The 18,535-nt window shown below is 42.1% G+C and overlaps 1 protein-coding gene across 1 annotated transcript in view; it reads right to left on the bottom strand.

Annotated features, from left to right (window-relative positions):
• The window catches only part of LOC118427188, a 20,114-nt gene extending 8,231 nt beyond the window's left edge, over window positions 1–11,883 (bottom strand). Inside the window, exons 1-13 of the mRNA XM_035836825.1 lie at window positions 10,784–11,883; window positions 10,363–10,439; window positions 8,001–9,173; window positions 7,765–7,841; window positions 7,161–7,314; window positions 6,211–6,371; window positions 5,732–5,835; window positions 4,653–5,450; window positions 4,126–4,374; window positions 3,920–3,970; window positions 3,395–3,638; window positions 1,163–1,185; window positions 575–877 (exon numbers count right to left, since the gene is read on the bottom strand). Coding sequence (XP_035692718.1) covers window positions 575–877; window positions 1,163–1,185; window positions 3,395–3,638; window positions 3,920–3,970; window positions 4,126–4,374; window positions 4,653–5,450; window positions 5,732–5,835; window positions 6,211–6,371; window positions 7,161–7,314; window positions 7,765–7,841; window positions 8,001–9,164 — 3,328 coding nt within the window. The 5' untranslated portion in view covers window positions 9,165–9,173; window positions 10,363–10,439; window positions 10,784–11,883. The remainder of the gene's footprint in view (window positions 1–574; window positions 878–1,162; window positions 1,186–3,394; window positions 3,639–3,919; window positions 3,971–4,125; window positions 4,375–4,652; window positions 5,451–5,731; window positions 5,836–6,210; window positions 6,372–7,160; window positions 7,315–7,764; window positions 7,842–8,000; window positions 9,174–10,362; window positions 10,440–10,783) is intronic.
• Window positions 11,884–18,535: the final 6,652 nt, after the last annotated feature.

The following is an 18,535-nucleotide window of genomic DNA, read 5'->3' as shown; positions in this document are numbered from 1 at the left end:
GAGGAGTGAAGGAGGCTGAGTACATCCGCGTCCACCGTCCAACGCTGAACAGAGACGGGGGGCGACACAGGTTATCTGGCATCTACGACCCTCTGCTGCAGTCGTGTGTCCCTGACATCACGTCCGGAAGCTACAGCAGACGGGTCCATTCCGTGAACAAGGCTGACGGAGTCGGCTGAAAATTTGGCGTAAGTCACAATTTAACTTGGTGTTGGTTACGTAAAGTTTAGTCTTTTCCACATGCTTGTTTGTTTGTTTGTTTGAACCTTTATTTATTCATGAGAAGCTCAAATCGGCCTGCATGCTGCTTTTCATTGAGGTCATGATCAAGGCAAGGGTGAGATAGAATACAACAGAGATACAGATTAATATATGCCAGTCACTGAACTAAAACAGTGCTTAATGTCGTCATGTTTCTATGTTAACAATTTTTTCTTTTGTTTATTTTTCTGTCCTTGCAGCTCAACGTTCCCCAATATAGGTGAAATGGTAGAACAAAACCGAAAAGCTGAGATGAGTGGATAATAGGAATAACTGCTTACCAAACAAAGCAGAATTCTACTCATGAAATTACCTTCAAGTTCCATTTTCTGTACTGCTTCAGCCTCTTTTGCTAACTTTGTTTTGTTGAGACCTTTCAAACTTTCTACTACTAAGCCCAAACGCCCCTCTCCTATCTTGTCTTCTGCTTCTAGCATGTTGAACATCTCCAGAGGTGTTGCTTTTTCTACTTGCGCTAACCCAAGGTGGTCATTGCAAACCAGAATTGCTCGTAGGTCTTTTACGTCTTCTTCTGACAAGCTTCTTTTGATTTTCATATACAGTTTGCTACGTTTGGAGAATTCGGCCATGATGCTGCTTGTGTCACCAGCTGTCACTCACTCCTCTTCATCTGTGGTATTATTCCTAGCAACAAACAACAATTGAAACACATATGTAAGAGAGGCGAGGAGAAACAGTCTCCTGGCTCACAGAATTTGAACCCGGGCTACCAGCTCGCAAACCCAGTGCAGCTAACCACTATGCCAAAAGGTCAGACCACTTGGCATGGCAAGTTTGGCGGCGCTTAAACCCCACTGTTACACTACTCCCCCTTTTTTCTTAAGATTCATCCTCAAATCTCTGAGCTCAATACTAGTATATATCATCTTTAGCCTGTTACTCACAGGGTCGGTGTGGGAACTCCTGAAACACATAAGAGTCTCAGGCGAGAAGAAACAGTCTCCTAGCACCCTGGATATGAACCCGGGCCACCGGCTAACAAACCCAATGCCGTTAACCACTAAAAGGTCAGACCATTTGGCGTGGTCAGTTTGGCAGCGCTTGAACCCCACTGTTACACAAGGTACATCTTGTTATGCACTTCCTTTGGAGTTTTCTCCAAGCATTCATGAAATGAAAATCTTGTACATTCAACAAGCTTATTTTCATATGATCGAAAAGTGGAACCCCACTTGTCAAATGTCATTTCAATAAAAAAACATGTATTTTTCACACATGCCCTGAAAGTTCCCTTCCCCATATGCAGTAGATCATGTGCAAGTAAGAACCTCTACATAAAGACCACCTGGCCTATGTGACTATGCTCTCTTGAATAATTTTTCCCATTGCACACAAGCATTAGCTAAAGGGTTTTGTCTGAAGTGTCCACATAGGCCACATTTCATCGGTTGGAATCCGGTGTGGTCTTCTTGGTCAGTTTTTAATGTATGAACAGCAGACTTTGAGTTTGAATGTATCAGCCATACAGGGAACTGCTTTTCATTTACATCACTAGTTGATGTCGCTACCTTTATAAAAATCAAAGGCTTTATTCTCCATTGACTTGACCTTTGTACCATGATGTCATGAGGGGATTTCCATTGCTCACACACATCAGATTTTCGAGAGCTAAAACAAAATAAACCCTTTCGCTTTTAAATTTTGGTAACCAATTTCTTCTGATATGTACTAGAATAGATGTTATATGTAACTGAAAGCAATTCCCCTTGACTTTCAAATGTAACTCCTCCACGTCACAAATAGACAATTGCATATGTGGTAATAAATGACAACAATTTAGGGCTGAATCCTCTTTCTGCAGCTTGCAATTACAAAACGACTTATGGTTTCTTTCAAGCTGTCTTAGGCGTTTTATCGTCTGATTTGAGATATGATAGAACAAGTTTAGTAATGAATTATACGAGTAAACTACTTTCGCTTTCGAAACAGCGATCTCGCATCAGCGCACAAAATTCAATGAATCATCTGATTGATTCATAAAGTTAACGTAATCGTCGATTGTCAGTCCTACTCATTTTCATTTCACATCTCTTGATAAATACATCAGAAGCAGGTTACATAATAAACGTTACGTGTATTTGTTTTGCATCGGCCATATTGAGCCACGCAATGAAACATTTGCCGTCTGGTCTGGTACCAGTTACGCCACTGTGTATTGGTCATATACTTTGTGGTGGACACGAGGTTTCTTCGACAAAGTTTTACACAGGTATCGAGTATGCACAATTAAAAATATGAATGCTTTCTGTTATGCTACGCACGTGCAGCAGGTTCGTTATTGACAAATCCCTTACCTGTGTCTACATACAACACGTTTTCCTCAGCAGGTGGTTGTTAACGTTTACCTGGATCCTATTCTTGGGCAACACTTCCTGAACGCAACTCACGGTAGATTTGTGCAACGATATTCCCTCAAATGCCTAGCCAAAGATATGAAAGCCTTGCATGACGACACAAAGGTTTATGTGCCCTTTTTGTCAGATCTAGAGAAGCCTCGTCCTTTTCGACGACAGGGTCGCAAGGTCCCCCGGGAAAGGGTATTTCCCTGACGAATGCAGCTCTTCTGAGAAAGCATACAGAACGTGTTTTCTCGATATGTCTGATTGCCAACCCCTGATAGTGCCATTTAAAAGCTTTTTAAGATACTAGCTGATATATAGCTTACAAAGATAGAGTCTAGTCTTTTATTTATGATATTATGACTATTTCATCTGTGGTGGAACCACCGATAGGCATTGTAGCAGAGTGCAGCGGTAAATTGTTAACCATAAACAAAAGCAAGAAAATGCGCCATAGGCCCGTAGTGCGATAACCTCCGTCAATATGCAGCAAAGTTTCCTCTTTCGGAGTTACAACAATGACAATGTAAACAAAAAAATGATGATAACTTCAGTTTGGCACGATGTTGGCATAGACTAAACGATACACAATTTCATATCGAAAGGCACGTACACCGACCAAAGATTCGGGTTGAAGTATCACAAGTTGGACCACGAATCCTCGTGTCGGACTGTACAGAAACAGACGTCTTGCAGTCGTTATAGTCACAAAATGTTGCACGTCACTTCCAGTGAGACTGTTGTATAAGACTATATGAGCTATATAAAGTTACATTTCAGATATCATGTCTGCTACTGCAGCTAGTTCAGCTTGTATCAGAGCCTGTTGTAGAGCCTGAACCGTGGCATCACGCCCCTCCCTCAGCCGCCATGTTTCCAGCACATCCATGCAGCATTCCTTCAAGTTGCCGCGATGTCTTGACGCAATGCCGTCGATTTGTGCCTCCTTCAGGTCGAGCGTCCTGGCGAGGTCTTTCCACTTGGTACCGGTTTCCTCAGCAACCGCAAAGAAAATACCTGCGAAGGACATACGTATTAATTCATTGGTCCATGTTGTATCATATTGACATCTATACTTTGTCATTCAGAAATTGTTACATGATCACTGTGTCGTGTTGTGTTGTGTTATAACCTTGGTCACACCGTGGCACTTGCAAGAAAGATCAGATAGACTTAGTATCCATTATTAGAATACGTCATTTGAGGTAAGACCATGGGTTAACCAGGATGCCAAAGTAGACAGCGACTGTGAAAATTTGACTTCTTGACAAAGGTATTTATGTCGACATGCAAATTACCATGTAGCTTTTCTCTGCAGGTGATAACCCCCATCTTCTCCTCATCTGTATCTAGGTGAAGAGAAAAAGACAACGTCATTTCCTGGAAATGAAGAATGAAATACGTATCATAATGCATCTTCGTACATTCATTTCTGTAATATAAGTTCTCACAATAGCAAAATAGTAACGAAAGGCATAGCATCTCGTCTGTGCTATGGACTAACCTTCAATTTTCTCTGCTATAGCTTTGAGAGAAGCATCCACCAGTGCAGCCTGAAGACGCTGAACGGAGACATTTGTCCCTTCCTTCTCTTGCCAGACCCCTAAGACATCCATGCAGCTTTCTTTAAGATTCCCTCGATGTCTGCTGTCCACATCTTGGCTCTGAGCTTCTGTCAGTCCAAGTCTGCGGGCCAGGTCCGGCCATCTGTATCCCGTCTCCTCAGCAATGGTAGTGAGGACGGCCTGCATATCTGAAAAAAAATTGGAAATGTACCCAAGACCATTCACTTACACAAGTTAACCCTTGGTTAGAAGAGATCTACAATGTTACAGGCTACCCAAAAAAATCGAAGCTTTTGAGCACTGCAGTGAGACACCACTAGTTTGAATGATGAAAAGTTGCACAGGGGAATATATATGGCCTCCTTCGGTCAATATTGACCATGGTAAAATCCTAATTGATATCAGCCCTACAGCGTCGACTGTGGCTTAACAGATGAATGAGTAGCCAAATATTGATAGCTCTTACCGTTGTCAGAAGTGCTATCAAATTGAGTTAGATGTGACGTCGACTTGGGGCATGGTTTCGTGGTCTTTTTCCCGTCGGTGCTGCGGTTTGTATTTTCATCATTGACTTCTTCTTCCTCTTCTTCACTGGGACTGTGTCTTGGTGACGACGATGTCTTTAATTTGTTGTTGGCCGAAGGAGGGATTCCTTCTAACAAAGCCCTGGTCCTTGGAATGGCTTCCCGTACGTCGACATTACCAGACACTTTCTCATACATGTCCAGTGCTCTTCTCATCACGTCCCTGGCTTCACCATTCTTACCCTGTCCTTGCAGTGCGATTCCGAGGAACTCCAACGCCTCAGCTGTCCAGACGTGAGTTCCCCATCTTCCCTCGTACCAGTTCGCTGCTATTTTGAGTTGCTCTTCTGCCTCTTTGTACTGTTTTGTGTGTATGAACACCCTCCCAAGGTTCACATTACTCAACACCGACTGTTCGTCCCCATCGCCAACCTCCCTCTGCATCTGTTCTGCTTCTCGTAAGTATTGCAGCGCTTTGTCATAGTCCTTCCGATGAATGTACTCCTCCGCGACATGATTCAAGGACTCCACCTTGGTCTGAGCCGGATGGTTGAACCAGCGGCGCTTCATGTGAAGACCCCTTAAGTGCAGCTCCAAGGCGTTGTCCCTGTCGCCCATGTTGTTGTAGGCGATGGCAAGGTTGTTCTGAGTTGGCCCGATGAGCGGGTGGTTTTCACCACACATTTCTATTCGCATTTCCAGACACCTTGTATGGTAGTCTCTGGCTTTTTCGTGGTTACCTATAACGTAAGATTAGTACAATCAATTTTGTGTATTTTTCACATAGAAAATAGACACCTGGACATAAGAGACATCAAGATAGCTGGATGATACCAAAATGTGCTGCGAAAATTGTTCTTTGATTTGACTCGGTTAGATTTACACGGTTGAATAGCCGTAGTCACTATCTAATTAGCATATGCAAACAAGAAACAAAGAGGTGCATCCATTTTTATAGAAATAGTTTGTGTGATTTTCTTCTGTTTCCACTAAGAAGATGCCTAAAAGAAGTTGAACTTACCGACGAAGTCATGGACGATCCCCAGGGTCGCCAGTGTGACCGCCTTTCCCCTGGTAGGTCCATGGCGGAGACGATCCCACATCTCCAGTGAAGCTTCCAGATACCTGGCAGTAGAGACAAAAATAGATATCAGTAAAAGTCATCACCATATCAAATGGAAGATACGAACGAGGCCTACACTTCTTGATATGACCAAGATGTTCAAAGATATCAACAACCATATGTGTATAAAATGCATATGTCGTGTGGCAACTGTAATAGGAACGTACGATGTATGGCAACTTGCACATACACGACAGTTGAAGTACAATAACCATTCTAAAGATAGACAAGATGCGTAACGTTATGCATGCTAATACTCAAGAACATTTTTACATGCATATGATTTCCCTTAAAGTTGTTTTGGCCATTAGAGTCCAACAACTCAATCTAAGAATTGTACTGAAATCATCAGCATATTCCAAGTGGATAACCTGTACCTGATAGCTTTGTTGTGTTGCCCCCTGGTGTGGTAGACGTAGCCGATGTTTGAGTAGAGTCTTGCCAGTGCTGTGCTTTCTCCCAAGGGCTCGAGCAGCTCCAAGGCCTGGGTGTACTTTTTGTAGGCATCCTCGTATTTGCCCTGATAGTTTCCCATTGCCTTCATTTTCAAAACGACACAGCCATTGTGAAAGTTCCAATTATTGTAAAAACGTGTGTATTAGGGGGGGGGGGGCTCTTCTTTAATTTTATCGTACAAAAGTAAATGAAGTTGAATAGGACAATTCATTATATTGAAATCTCACTAATACTATCACGCTTTCCCTTGCCTGAATGAATTTACCGTGCACTACCACTGACCAACTCACAAATTGGTTCTGTAACGCTTCTAACGTACGGTGCACTATCGTGAAGAGAGCGCTTGCTCCAACATTAATCACTGAATCCTTTATGCTTAACCATTTGCGCACTAGGGTTAACACTAGTACAACATTCGCCTATGCAGATATGAATCAGTGTCGTAGAAACTCATCTGACTGATGCACGAACCAAAGCCGGATTTTACCCGTGCATACATATTCAAGTCCGTATGAAGTCCGTATGGTATTTCTAAAACGTTTTAGTCTACCATGCTCTACAGGTCTCTGGAAAGATAGGAGAAATTGGACAAACATAAACTAATAACATGCCAGAGGAGTTAGCTTTCCGATGAGTATGGTTTCCGACCAGCTAACACCGCTGGCATGTTGTCTGGCTGTATTTGTCCAATTTCTATTATTTTCCAGCGACCTGCGGGGCCTGGTAGCTGCTAACACTTCCGTTAAGACCTCATACGGACTTGAATATATACGCACGTGTGAACCCACCTTAAGCGGAGTTCTATGACACTGGTTCAAACCTGCATCATGTAGTAAAATGACACCACAACAAACTTTAAAACATAACTCACGAAGCCCACGACGTTCAGCAGTTTGGCACGTTCTTCAGGACTTCCCCAGGCCATGGCTGAGCTCAGACAAGCCTCGAAAAACGGGACTGCCTGACCTGGATGTACGTACAGGTTAATGACTCGCTCTGCCTCGTACACAGCGCGCATCAGTGCCCTGGAGGGAAGAAAACAGAAAGTATTTGGCGGGCTGCTATTACTGAGCAACGAGGTTTAACTGTTTTCTGTCATGAGAAAAGTGACTCTAAACTATTTAAGTTATTTTCTTAATCAAAGAAGATATCTCGAACTCGTAGAGTATGGTTGTGCTGAAACAAGAAGGGTGCAGAAATAGAAATCCTGACTCCCGGGATTCGAATCCGGGCCGCGCAAACCACAACACCAAAATCTCAAAGCTGTTCAATGGTGTGGTCAGTTTGGCAGCGCTTGAACCCCACTGTTACAGTGCCAACAAGATGTAATCAAATCAGTAACCTTTATGTTGCATTGTCTACATCTCCTGCCTAGTATAAGATACTTTCTGTCTAGAAGTATGAAAATACATGTCAATGCCAATTATCTAGAGCTACATTCTGATTGCCCATGAGTGACAGTTACCTAACCTCACCTGTGCGTGTCCTCGTCAGCGCAGTTGACTGCCTCCAACATCAGTTTCTCAATGTTTTTAAACTCCGTTGTCAAATCCTTGAAAAACATTTAAAAGATTGATAACAGGTCACTTTACATTTATACTGTGTTGTAGTACACCAGACGAAAGTATGATCATTGTAGTATTTTACAAGTGGACATGTGTAGTATCATTTAAAAGATTCAAGCTTTGAAAGTATCGTGGATCGAACCTACCAGCAGTCCTCTGGGTGCGTCACTGTACATGGCCAATCCAATCTGCTTCAGCACATCAGCGAAGAAGACACAGTAGCGCTGACGGGTAACACCAACGTCTACAAACTGACTAAGTGATTGCTGCACAAGGTCCCTCATCAGCGGATGGATATCAAATCGCTGCTGTGAGCTGTCGAACTCCAACAAGGACCGTTCTCTCAGCGGACGAATCACGTCTGCTTTTACATGGGCTGGGCTCTGTTTCCCTGCTATAGCAGCCGCAGCCGATGCACCGAAAGATCCAGGAATGTAATTCAGTGATGCAAAATGACTTTTGATAACGTCGGTGAGCTTATCAATAGCACTTTGTAAGACATGACTGACTTGTTCGCTTCTGCTGTAGCTCTCTGCCGAGAGGGGACTCTCTAAAACATTTTTCCTTAGAAGTTCTAGGAGTTCTTCCGGAGTGTAGCCGTCTTCACCTCGTTGGAGCTCAACACCGGCGATGACCAGTGCCAACGGCAGGTAGCCGCAAATTTTCGCGATCTCCTCTCCGTGAGTCTGCAAAGGTACCTTAGGTGCGATCTTTGCCAGAAGATCCTTTGCTTCATCCGGTTCAAGTGGACTAAGTTCAACGTCAAAAAATAGTCTATATTCTCTCGCTAGTCGGAATCGTCTTCGCGACGTCACCAAGAACAACACGTTTGGAGTCATCTCAACAATTTGACTTATAAAGTCTAATAGTTCTGTACGTAATCCACCGTCTTCCAAAATTGTGTCTGCGTTGTCACAGATGAAGAGATAATAGTCCTCGTCTAGTTTCAGTTTTTGCAACGCCGTGGTCAAGTCTTCTGGTTTTGACGAAACAGTTGTATGTTCCTTGTGCAACATCGATGCACAGATGGTGTCTAAGATCAGGTTTGTACTCGTGAATTTTGCCACATTGAAAGTATTGACTTGTAGTTTGACATTCTGATTTTTACAGTCCAGTGACATCTGGAAGGCAACTTCTTTGGCAAGGCGAGTCTTCCCCACCCCTGGCATGCCAGAGATGAGACCGATTTGACGGCCATCTTGGAAGTTCTTTTTGATGGCGGCGAGGTGACCCTTCCTTCCACAGAAGGGCACATCCCGGTCATCTGTGTCCGAGTCCTGGCGACTCTCCTTCTTCTTGAAATACGCCATGGTCCCAACCTTCAAGGTTCAACAAAGGATAAGTTGTTAGTAGATCATGATCTATCGAAATAGATAGTAGATCAAGATCTATCGAAATAGATATGTAGATATGTAATAGATGGCCCATGATGCATGCATGTAATTTACAGCTTTCAGGGACTTTTACTTAAATTCGTTATTGGTTATATTGTCCCCTGCCTAGTGACTTAGTTAGTTAGCTAGTTCACCTTTATCCGCGGGTAACCCATATTCTGGTATTTATGGATAACAAGTCAACGGGCAGTGGTTTAAAACTGTAGTATTTGGAAATATTACCATTTGAAACCACTGACCCTCAAATTGATACCCCTAAATACCATGTCTTTTTAAAACAACGGATATAGGTTAACCCGTGGATAACTAGTGTTACATTGAGCATAACGAATAACTAAATCAGAAAATTGTAAAGTCGAACGGTAAAGGTACAGGTGACAGAACAGACTCGATAAATCAGATACAATATATTTTTGCTGCAACATTTTGAAAAGCGTGGAAATGTCAGAGGGCAACAGCTCTTTGTGTATCTCCATCTTGGCTAGGTGCCATGTAAGCAGCATAAGACAGGGGAGTTCCATTTTTACCCAAAGAATAAAAAGCTTCTCCCCATTTCAGCCCCCTTAAGCAGAGTTGGGTGTAAACAAATACGATGTATCAGAAAGAGCCGTTTCCTTGTTTACGCAGGGTAGACTTGCAGTTGAAGTTGCACGTATTTCCTTAGATGTTATCGTCTAAAAAATATACAAGCATCGCATCAAGCTACCTTACGATGTCTTATGACTATGATGTATTCTTAGACACATTCTTAGAGAGAGAGAGAGAGCTAGAGAGAGAGGTTTCTATAATGCTGCGTTACAACTGCTAACCGTTGAACATTATTACAATGGTAGGGCGGATGTGACTTGAATCAACAAAATTTGGTAATGCATGTATTTTTCAAATAGTTGGCTTTCCCCAGTACCTCGTGGAATTGTTGGTTAGGTGTCCTTAGAAGCTTAGACCGGTAGTAATGCATGGAATATATGTGTTTTTTTGCAAAAGTTTAAACTTAACGAATCTTATATTAACAGTAGTGAGTCTCACTTATCGAGTCATTCCCCTATCCTACGGATATAGATATTATCATTATTGCTAACATTTGAAATACGTGTACACAAACAGGATGACTTACGTGTTAAGGGATGTGGTCTGCCATCTACAAGAGAGTCGCCATTTTGGTTTCAGATCCGGGTGTACTTGCCAAAATGTCTTGTGACATGTAAAATACAAGTTACGACGTCGATTACTTCCTTGTTCTTCAGTGTTGCTTAGCGAATTTTCTCCGTCATTTTCTTTGTCCGAAAATGACAAATGAACAAAAAAACGTTGATACCGAAGAAACTGAGTGATAGTCAACTGTTTTGCAAACAAGACTCAAAGACGTGACCTCAGGTTGCGAGCTTAAGCGTTGTTGTGAGGTAGGTATTTGCCTGCGGGACATATTTTCAAAGCCAACTTACAACGAATTCTACATTCATCCGACGTATGTAAGGGTCCGATGATAGCGTTTTTCTTGCTTTCACTGTTGCTATTACATCGACAAAGACACTGACCTGTGCTCCCAGATTGTTTGTCGATGGCCCTTGATTATCTTGACTCCACAGTCTAGGTGAGTCTACATATTTGATTATAGGCTTCGGTGAAGTACAACGTTACGCCACAACTCCTTACACGTACTAAGGTCTCACCATTTGTGTCGGGTTTCAGTCACCCTTTGACATTTGTTTATGTCAAATATGGTCGCGCGCGACTCAAGTTCTATCACGGTTGAACGCTACGCAACGCCGTGTTTTTACAACAGGAGATGGGGGAAACGGGACATGAATAAAGCATTCATGTAACATTCACTGGACCCTATTACCCGTATACTCTGCCAACCAGTGACAACTACCGATTAGAAGTCTGTTTGACGTCTCTTGACAATCTTAGTACCAGTAGCTCAGTCCTTAGACGATGTAAGGTTACCCACCTGTTGAGTTCTTGAGTGACAGGTGACAAAACAAAAAGGCAGATCATTTTCCTTTTTTCCGGGTATTTGGGAGCTAAATTCGGATTGACCAGCTTAGCGTGTGTTCATGGGCCCTGTGTTGTTATTTGTGTCCCGAGTATATACTACATTTGATGAACAACGTTGATTAGGGGCATGGTACTGAACGAGGCCACCGGGCATTTTCTAATTTACAGGACCTAGGGCATAGGGGAGCCTTGTGCCTACACTATGATATATTGGCGATCACATACTGTATGGCGTCGTATATGGAATTACATTTATTATTCAATCATCTCCAGGACCCGTCTCACCGTCACGAGACAGAAATGCATTTGCTTGTTGGGTCCGGGCCGGAAAAAATCACCCTGTCCGTCAAAATTATGAAATCAATGAAATTACATTTTGTAAGCTTAAAATGACAGATTTAACAAAGAAAATCCACGACATGGTCTCCCAGAAAATGAGTGGGACGGAAGGGAATTTTTTTTCTTTATTCAAAAACACATAACAAGGACAATGTGGCGCTACACTCAAGTTTAACAACTTATTTTAACAGCGCCACAAAACAAAATACAAATGAATTAATGAACTTAGGTAACTTAGGTCAACATAACTGTGCGCCATTCTCCACCACCCCAAGACATAAAGTAGTATCAACTAGCCTAACTGAGTACATATGAAACAAGAAATCTTTTAAAAAAAGTTGTGCCTTGCCGCGTGTTAGGGATATCGTCAGGAAAAAGTAGGTCAGCACTTCAAGCCCGGCAAGGCAAAATGCTGTGCCTTGACAAAAACACAATACAATGACTGTTTTTACTGTTTCTGAAAGAGCTAACCAAGAGGAGTAAAATGCTTTTAGATTAAGCGAATAGCTTGAAGGGTTGCTGAGATATGGCTCCACAAAGTTGTCAAAACCTACCCTCAGATATGGCCGGCTGCGCGATAAACGATGAAAATTAAACAAGAAATCTTTTTTAAAAAGCTGTGCCTTGCCGCGTATTTTATGTTATTTTGGTAAGTTAGACTAGATTCTACGCTTAAAAATCCCGAGTTCCACATGTCGCCCCCCTCCCCCCTCATTATCATAATTTATGTCAGATGAATTATTGGCACATTAAACAGGTTTTGTAAAACTTTTTGACCCACAATGAATATGCATTATTTTTTATTACAAACTAAGTTCCTTCTGATGCAATTTGTGATATATATTTATATAAACATGGTGAGTTAAAGCGTAGATTTATTACGCTGGACCACATACAGTAACATGCGTCTAGAAGAGCGTTTTAATACTCGCCTGGAATGTACCATTGTCTAACTAAGCCATGAAACTCGGCAAGGAAAGAAGGGCCTTTGGAAGGGGCTTTGGAAGGGCTGGGTTAACAGGTCCGTCCAACCATGGAAGAAAGCTGGCGTAAAGCCTTGCCTGGCGGCAAGGCAAAAAAATACCTTTTTTGAGGGGTGATGAAAAGGTAAGTAAAGGCTGCAAAGCTTGTTTTATCTTATTTCCCCGTAATATGTACTACATAGAATCACTCCACAGAGTTCTGAACATTCATGGCATTTTATTATGCTTTTACACAGGGTCGAAGTATGCAGCACCCACTGGTGTCCTTTCACACAATAATTGTCATCTTACCTTATTCTTTAAGAAATAAGTAAATTTGGGTTTAAAAGTTCACATTTTGGGTTACAGTCAATGGTGTTTTTTGCACCAGTTGAGCCGCATTGTAGAAGATTAAATATCATACTTCATATACTTTTGCAATGTACACAACATTATGGTATCTTATATTACCAACAATGTCACATCTATAGAATATCAGCAATATTAATTGCCTTATAACAAGGTCAACTTGGTCAAGGTGAAAGGTAAGTGTGTGAATATGTCGCATTATTTTCATGTTGAGCCATGATGTTACACTGTATCAACAGTACAACTTTACACTTAGATAATAGAATATAGAAGACAGATGTTTGTACTAATAAGAGATAAAATATCAATAGGTAGACATTGTGACAAGTTCAACATTTTTCAAGGTCAAAGGCTCAGTCTTCAGGATACATACAATCGACACAGATTTCTTTGAGAAACATGCCGATGACATCAAAACAGCCGGAAGTGTGGAACCACGATCCGAAGCCCCGGCCTCCCCGCTTACGCCGCGCCGTTTTCACCGGCAAATTTCTGGCGTTTTAAACAATTTTCAAGCAAAAGAAACACATCACAAGAAAGAGAAACTTATATCCTTTATTTTGATGGGTAAATTTGCCTCTAGAACCGGATAGTTTTTGTACCGCGGGTGTGGGAAGATGGTAGTAAATTTACGGATTGCCGTACGGCAGAGGGTTTTCGTGGTAGCGTTGAAATACCTAGTCAAACGTTCTTGAGACGTTTCGATGACGTCATTGCCTACTTATATATTCACATGCAATGCATTGGTCTAATTAGGCATTTATTTCATCTTTATGAATAGGTAATGCAAATTATTATGCGAGATAATTCACTTGAGTATATATTTACTCCAATGGATCTGAAATATAACCATACGAACGCTTCATATAAACTGTTTTTCAAAAAAATTCAAGATGGCCGCCACCTACGGACGCATGTAAGTGGCGTCTCTCCAGTGCCGCGTGTTTTTCATAGTTTAACTTCGTTTGTGTCACCCCACGAAACCTGTGTGAGCACCGTGATGGGCCTGACAGTTAAAGAAAAGGAGGAGGTGATCCCCAACCTCATAGACGCTCGTATCAAAGCAACTATTGAGGCTGCTCTGGTTACTGCTCTCAAACAGAGCGATGTTCTTGCCACCATTGTGCCTACCATCGTCAGCGCAGTGAAGGAGTCTGTGCGCTCATCCATCCAGGATGAGCTGAAGAAGTTGCAGGACCAGCTAGTGCAGCAGGAAAGGAAGTGTACCTCACTCCAAGAAGCCTACAACAACCTTGAAGCGAAATACAACGACCTAGAGCAGTATTCCAGGCGTAATTGCATCGTCATCTCTGGAATTCCAGAACCACCTGTGGAGGAGGGCACGGATAATGTCGTCATGGAGCTCGTCAACAACAAGCTGAAATGTGACCCGCCTATCAACAACCAACACATCGACAGGTCCCATCGCCTTGGCAAGCCGCGCACCGACGGTAAACCACGTCCTGTCATCGTAAAGTTTGTCTCCTACCGTCAGAAGTCCGCCGTTATGCGCGCCAAGACCAAGGTCGACGCCAGAGATGTTCTCAGGAAAGACCAAGTGTACATCAACGACAACCTCACAAAGGGAAACATGCAGCTTCTGAAAGAGGCTCGGTCACTAGTCAAGTCAAATCATCTAAACCAGTCATGGTCGTATGACGGAAAGATTTTTGTGAAGACTTTGAACGGGGAGAGACAAATGATCTTAAAGCAAGCTGATCTGGACATCTTCCGTTCAGCGTAATCTGCTCAGCGGCACTGACAACTGACTATTCCAAGTCATTGACTGAAATGTCTCTGCCATCGTTTACTTGTGTTATTTTATTGTATGGTTATCTTGTGAGATCGTGTTCTTCTATGTGTACAGCAATGGGTAAGTCTAATTCATTTATTGACGGGTCAATACTTCTGAATAGATTGCAGAGAGGGTGCGCGAGGCCGCTTTCATAGGTCTTGATATGTACAGGGCAGTCATTGGTTTGTTTTCTGCACATTCACGCCTAATTTCTAAGGAAAGATTTAGACTTACTCTGAATCTAGATATCTTCCTATCCTACACTACTGTTTTCTTATCTTTTGTAGTAATTTTAGTAGCGGGAGACGTCCATCCCAATCCAGGGCCAGTTTGCCGTAAACAGTTTAACGTTATGCATCTAAATGTCAATAGCCTAGTAGCTGGCACTAAGATGGACGAACTATCTGCTCTAGCTGTTAGACTCAACCTCGATGTTATTGCTGTATCAGAAACTTGGTTGGGAGATTCTGTTGATTCTTTTGCAATTTCTCTTGACGGTTTTCAGTTGCCAGTCCGTCGTGACAGAAATAGGCATGGTGGCGGTGTCCTCATTTACATATCTGACCAGATAGCGTACAAACGACGCTTAGATCTGGAATCACCGTCTGTTGAATGCATTTGGCTTGAACTCTTTGTAGGACGCAGCCGTTTACTCTTTTCTGTCTACTACCGGCCACCTGGCCAGGATTCCAAAACTGTTGATGAATTTGTTGACTTGTTTAGTGACTCAGTATTCACAGCTGAATCCTCTCAACACGATGGCATCATTATCATAGGTGACTTTAATGCCAAACACGAGGCATGGTGGGTCCATGACCCAATCACTTCGGTCGGCACAAAACTATTGCAAGCTTCTAAAATGTTAAATCTCACACAGGTGATAAAGGAGCCAACGTGCGATTTGTCACGGTCTCCCTCCCTGATTGACCTTCTATTCATCAACGAAAAAAAACTTATCAAATCTACCTCTGTGTTATCTCCCCTCTCCGGATGCCACCACAGTCCTATTGTCGCTACTATTAACTTGTCACTCAGGCCCCCTCGTCCTTATGTCCGTACCATCTGGGATTATTCCAAAACCGATCACAGCTTGCTGGCACTCTTCTCGTCTGAGCCAATATGGCATGAAGTTTTCTATTGTGATACTGTTGAAGAAGCTAGCAAGAAGTTGATGGAACTGATTTTGGAAGCCAAAATTAAATGTGTGCCTCATAAGGACATTCTCGTTAGACCTCGTGACAAACCTTGGATTTCACCTGACATTAGACGCTTAATGAACCAGAGAGACAAGTTGCATAAGAAAGCCAAGTTAACGAACAGCCCTATTCATTGGTCTTCATATCGTCTTATTAGAAATAAACTTGTCCATCAGTTATCACTAGCCAAGTCTAATTATCACAACCGCCTGGTTGCCTCCTTAAGTAGTCCCCCCTCATCCAACAAAAAGTGGTGGCACATTGTGAAACATTTCTACCAAAGTAAAGTTAATTCTACTATTCCACCGCTTAAGTCTGGCAACTGTTTTATAACCGATTCAAGAGAAAAGGCAACTATGTTTAATTTATATTTCTCTTCTCAGGCCTCAGTGGATGACTCCAGTGCTAGACTTCCACCCCTTGATTTCCTTACTAGTGCTCGTCTTACACAGTGTGTTACATCAGCTGCTGAGATAGAACTTTATGTCTCAGATTTAGAAGTATCTAAAGCATGTGGCTATGATAATGTAGACAATCGTTTTCTTAAATCCATATGTCCCTATATCTCTGACAAAATTGCATATGTTTTTAACTTGTCTCTAAATCACGGAGTCTTCCCTGAATCCTGGAAAAGAGCAAATGTGGTACCAATTTTCAAAAAGGGGGACCCCGAGGATGTGTCGAATTACCGACCTGTATCCCTACTCCCCTGTTTGTCTAAAATCCTTGAAAAGATTGTATTTAAACACTTGTACAACCACCTGATGTCCCAAAACTTATTATATTCTCTCCAGTCTGGATTTATCCGTGGAGATTCTACAGTTGGCCAACTTGTTTGTGTAACTGACAAAATTCTTGAAGCTCTTGACTCTAATAGAGAGGTCCGAGCGGTTTATTTAGATTTTTCACGTGCATTTGACAAAGTTTGGCATAAGGGCATCATTTTCAAGCTTCAAAGAAATGGGGTCGAGGGTCCGGTCCTAAATTGGTTCCACAGCTATCTTTCTGATCGTGTACAAAGAGTAGTTATAGATGGCCAGCACTCAGATTGGTGTAATATTCGCGCAGGCGTACCACAGGGTTCTGTATTAGGCCCCCTCTTATTTCTTGTTTACATCAATGATATGGTGGACGATTTATCATCTTGCCCGTTTCTCTTTGCAGATGATAGTTCTTTAATAGATATAGTGGATAGCCCAACCGAAACTGCGTCAAGTCTAAATTCTGATCTTAGTAAGATATCATGTTGGGCTTCCACATGGCTTATGAAACTGAATCCTTTAAAAACTGAGGAAATGTGTTTTTCCAGGAAAATCGATCCCCCTTGCCATCCTCCCCTTTTTCTTGATAACTGTGTCATTCAATCTGTAAAAGACCACAAGCACATTGGTGTTTTTCTCACGTCCACCATGTCTTGGGAAAAACATATTACACACATGATTGCCAAAGTATCAAAACGTGTGTCCACACTTAACAAACTTAAATTTAAATTGCCACGACATGTACTCGAAGTTATCTACAAGTCCTTCATTCGTCCTCTTCTTGAATACGCCGACATAGTATGGCATGGCTGCACTATATCGGACTCCCGACGTATAGAGAGAGTACAATATCAGTGCTCACTCACAGTATCAGGTGCTGTGAGAGGATCCTCATATTTGTCACTCCTTTCTGAACTTGGGTGGGAAAAGCTGTCTGACCGTCGCTATATTCACTCATTGACAATGTTTCATAAAATTGTTCATGGTCAAACTCGCCAGTACCTTCAGGAGTTGATCACTCCTGAAGTTTCTGCCCTTACTCCCTACGACCTTCGCAACAAACACAACTTACAGTCACCGGCTTGTACCACCACTCGTTACCAAAGGTCCTTTATTCCGTATGCTACACATCACTGGAATGATCTTGATTTAGCTGTTCGGTCATTAAATCCTTCAACATTCAAAAACTACTTAATAAAATTGGTTCGCCCTTCCCCTAACACACATTTTAGACATGGCCCCAGGTACGCCTGCGTTTTACTAACACGCCTCCGCATCGGGACTTGTAGTTTGAACTTTAGCTTATTCACACGTAATTTAGTCGATAGTCCTTCTTGTAGCTGTGGCTCCCGATGCGAAAGCGTTGTCCATTATTTATTGTACTGCCCAAACTACAACCATCTTAGAAAAACCCTTCTCTGCAATCTTCAAGACCTTTTAACCCTTGATTTGAAAACTACGTCTGACCCAGTCTTAACTCAACTTTTACTCAAGGGTTCACCCACTTTACCAACAGTAACAAATAACCATATCATGCAGTTAACACAGACATACATACTCCAGACCAACCGTTTTCAAACTGAATGACATTTTCCTTTAAATCTTGTATGTATATATATATTTATTTGTTGGATCCGTCACCCCACTGCTGTACTACTGTTTTTATTTGATCTCACATTTGTTTTGTCCTTTGTTTATTTTATTTTCAAATGTCCTAGTGGTAATGTTAAAATTAGCTTTGCTAGAGTGCATTTACCACTGTGTCTTGTCTTATATGTATACCAATAAAAAAAAAAAAAAAAAAAAAACGCTTCATTCATTCGATGTAACCAGATGTTAAGAGGCTTTCAGTACCGACCACAACTGT

The sequence above is a fragment of the Branchiostoma floridae genome, chromosome 12 (genome assembly GCF_000003815.2).
Source record: "Branchiostoma floridae strain S238N-H82 chromosome 12, Bfl_VNyyK, whole genome shotgun sequence".
Taxonomy (NCBI): domain Eukaryota; kingdom Metazoa; phylum Chordata; class Leptocardii; order Amphioxiformes; family Branchiostomatidae; genus Branchiostoma; species Branchiostoma floridae.
The sequence above is the reverse complement of the archived record's forward strand: the minus strand, read 5'-3'. Positions and strand labels throughout refer to the sequence as shown.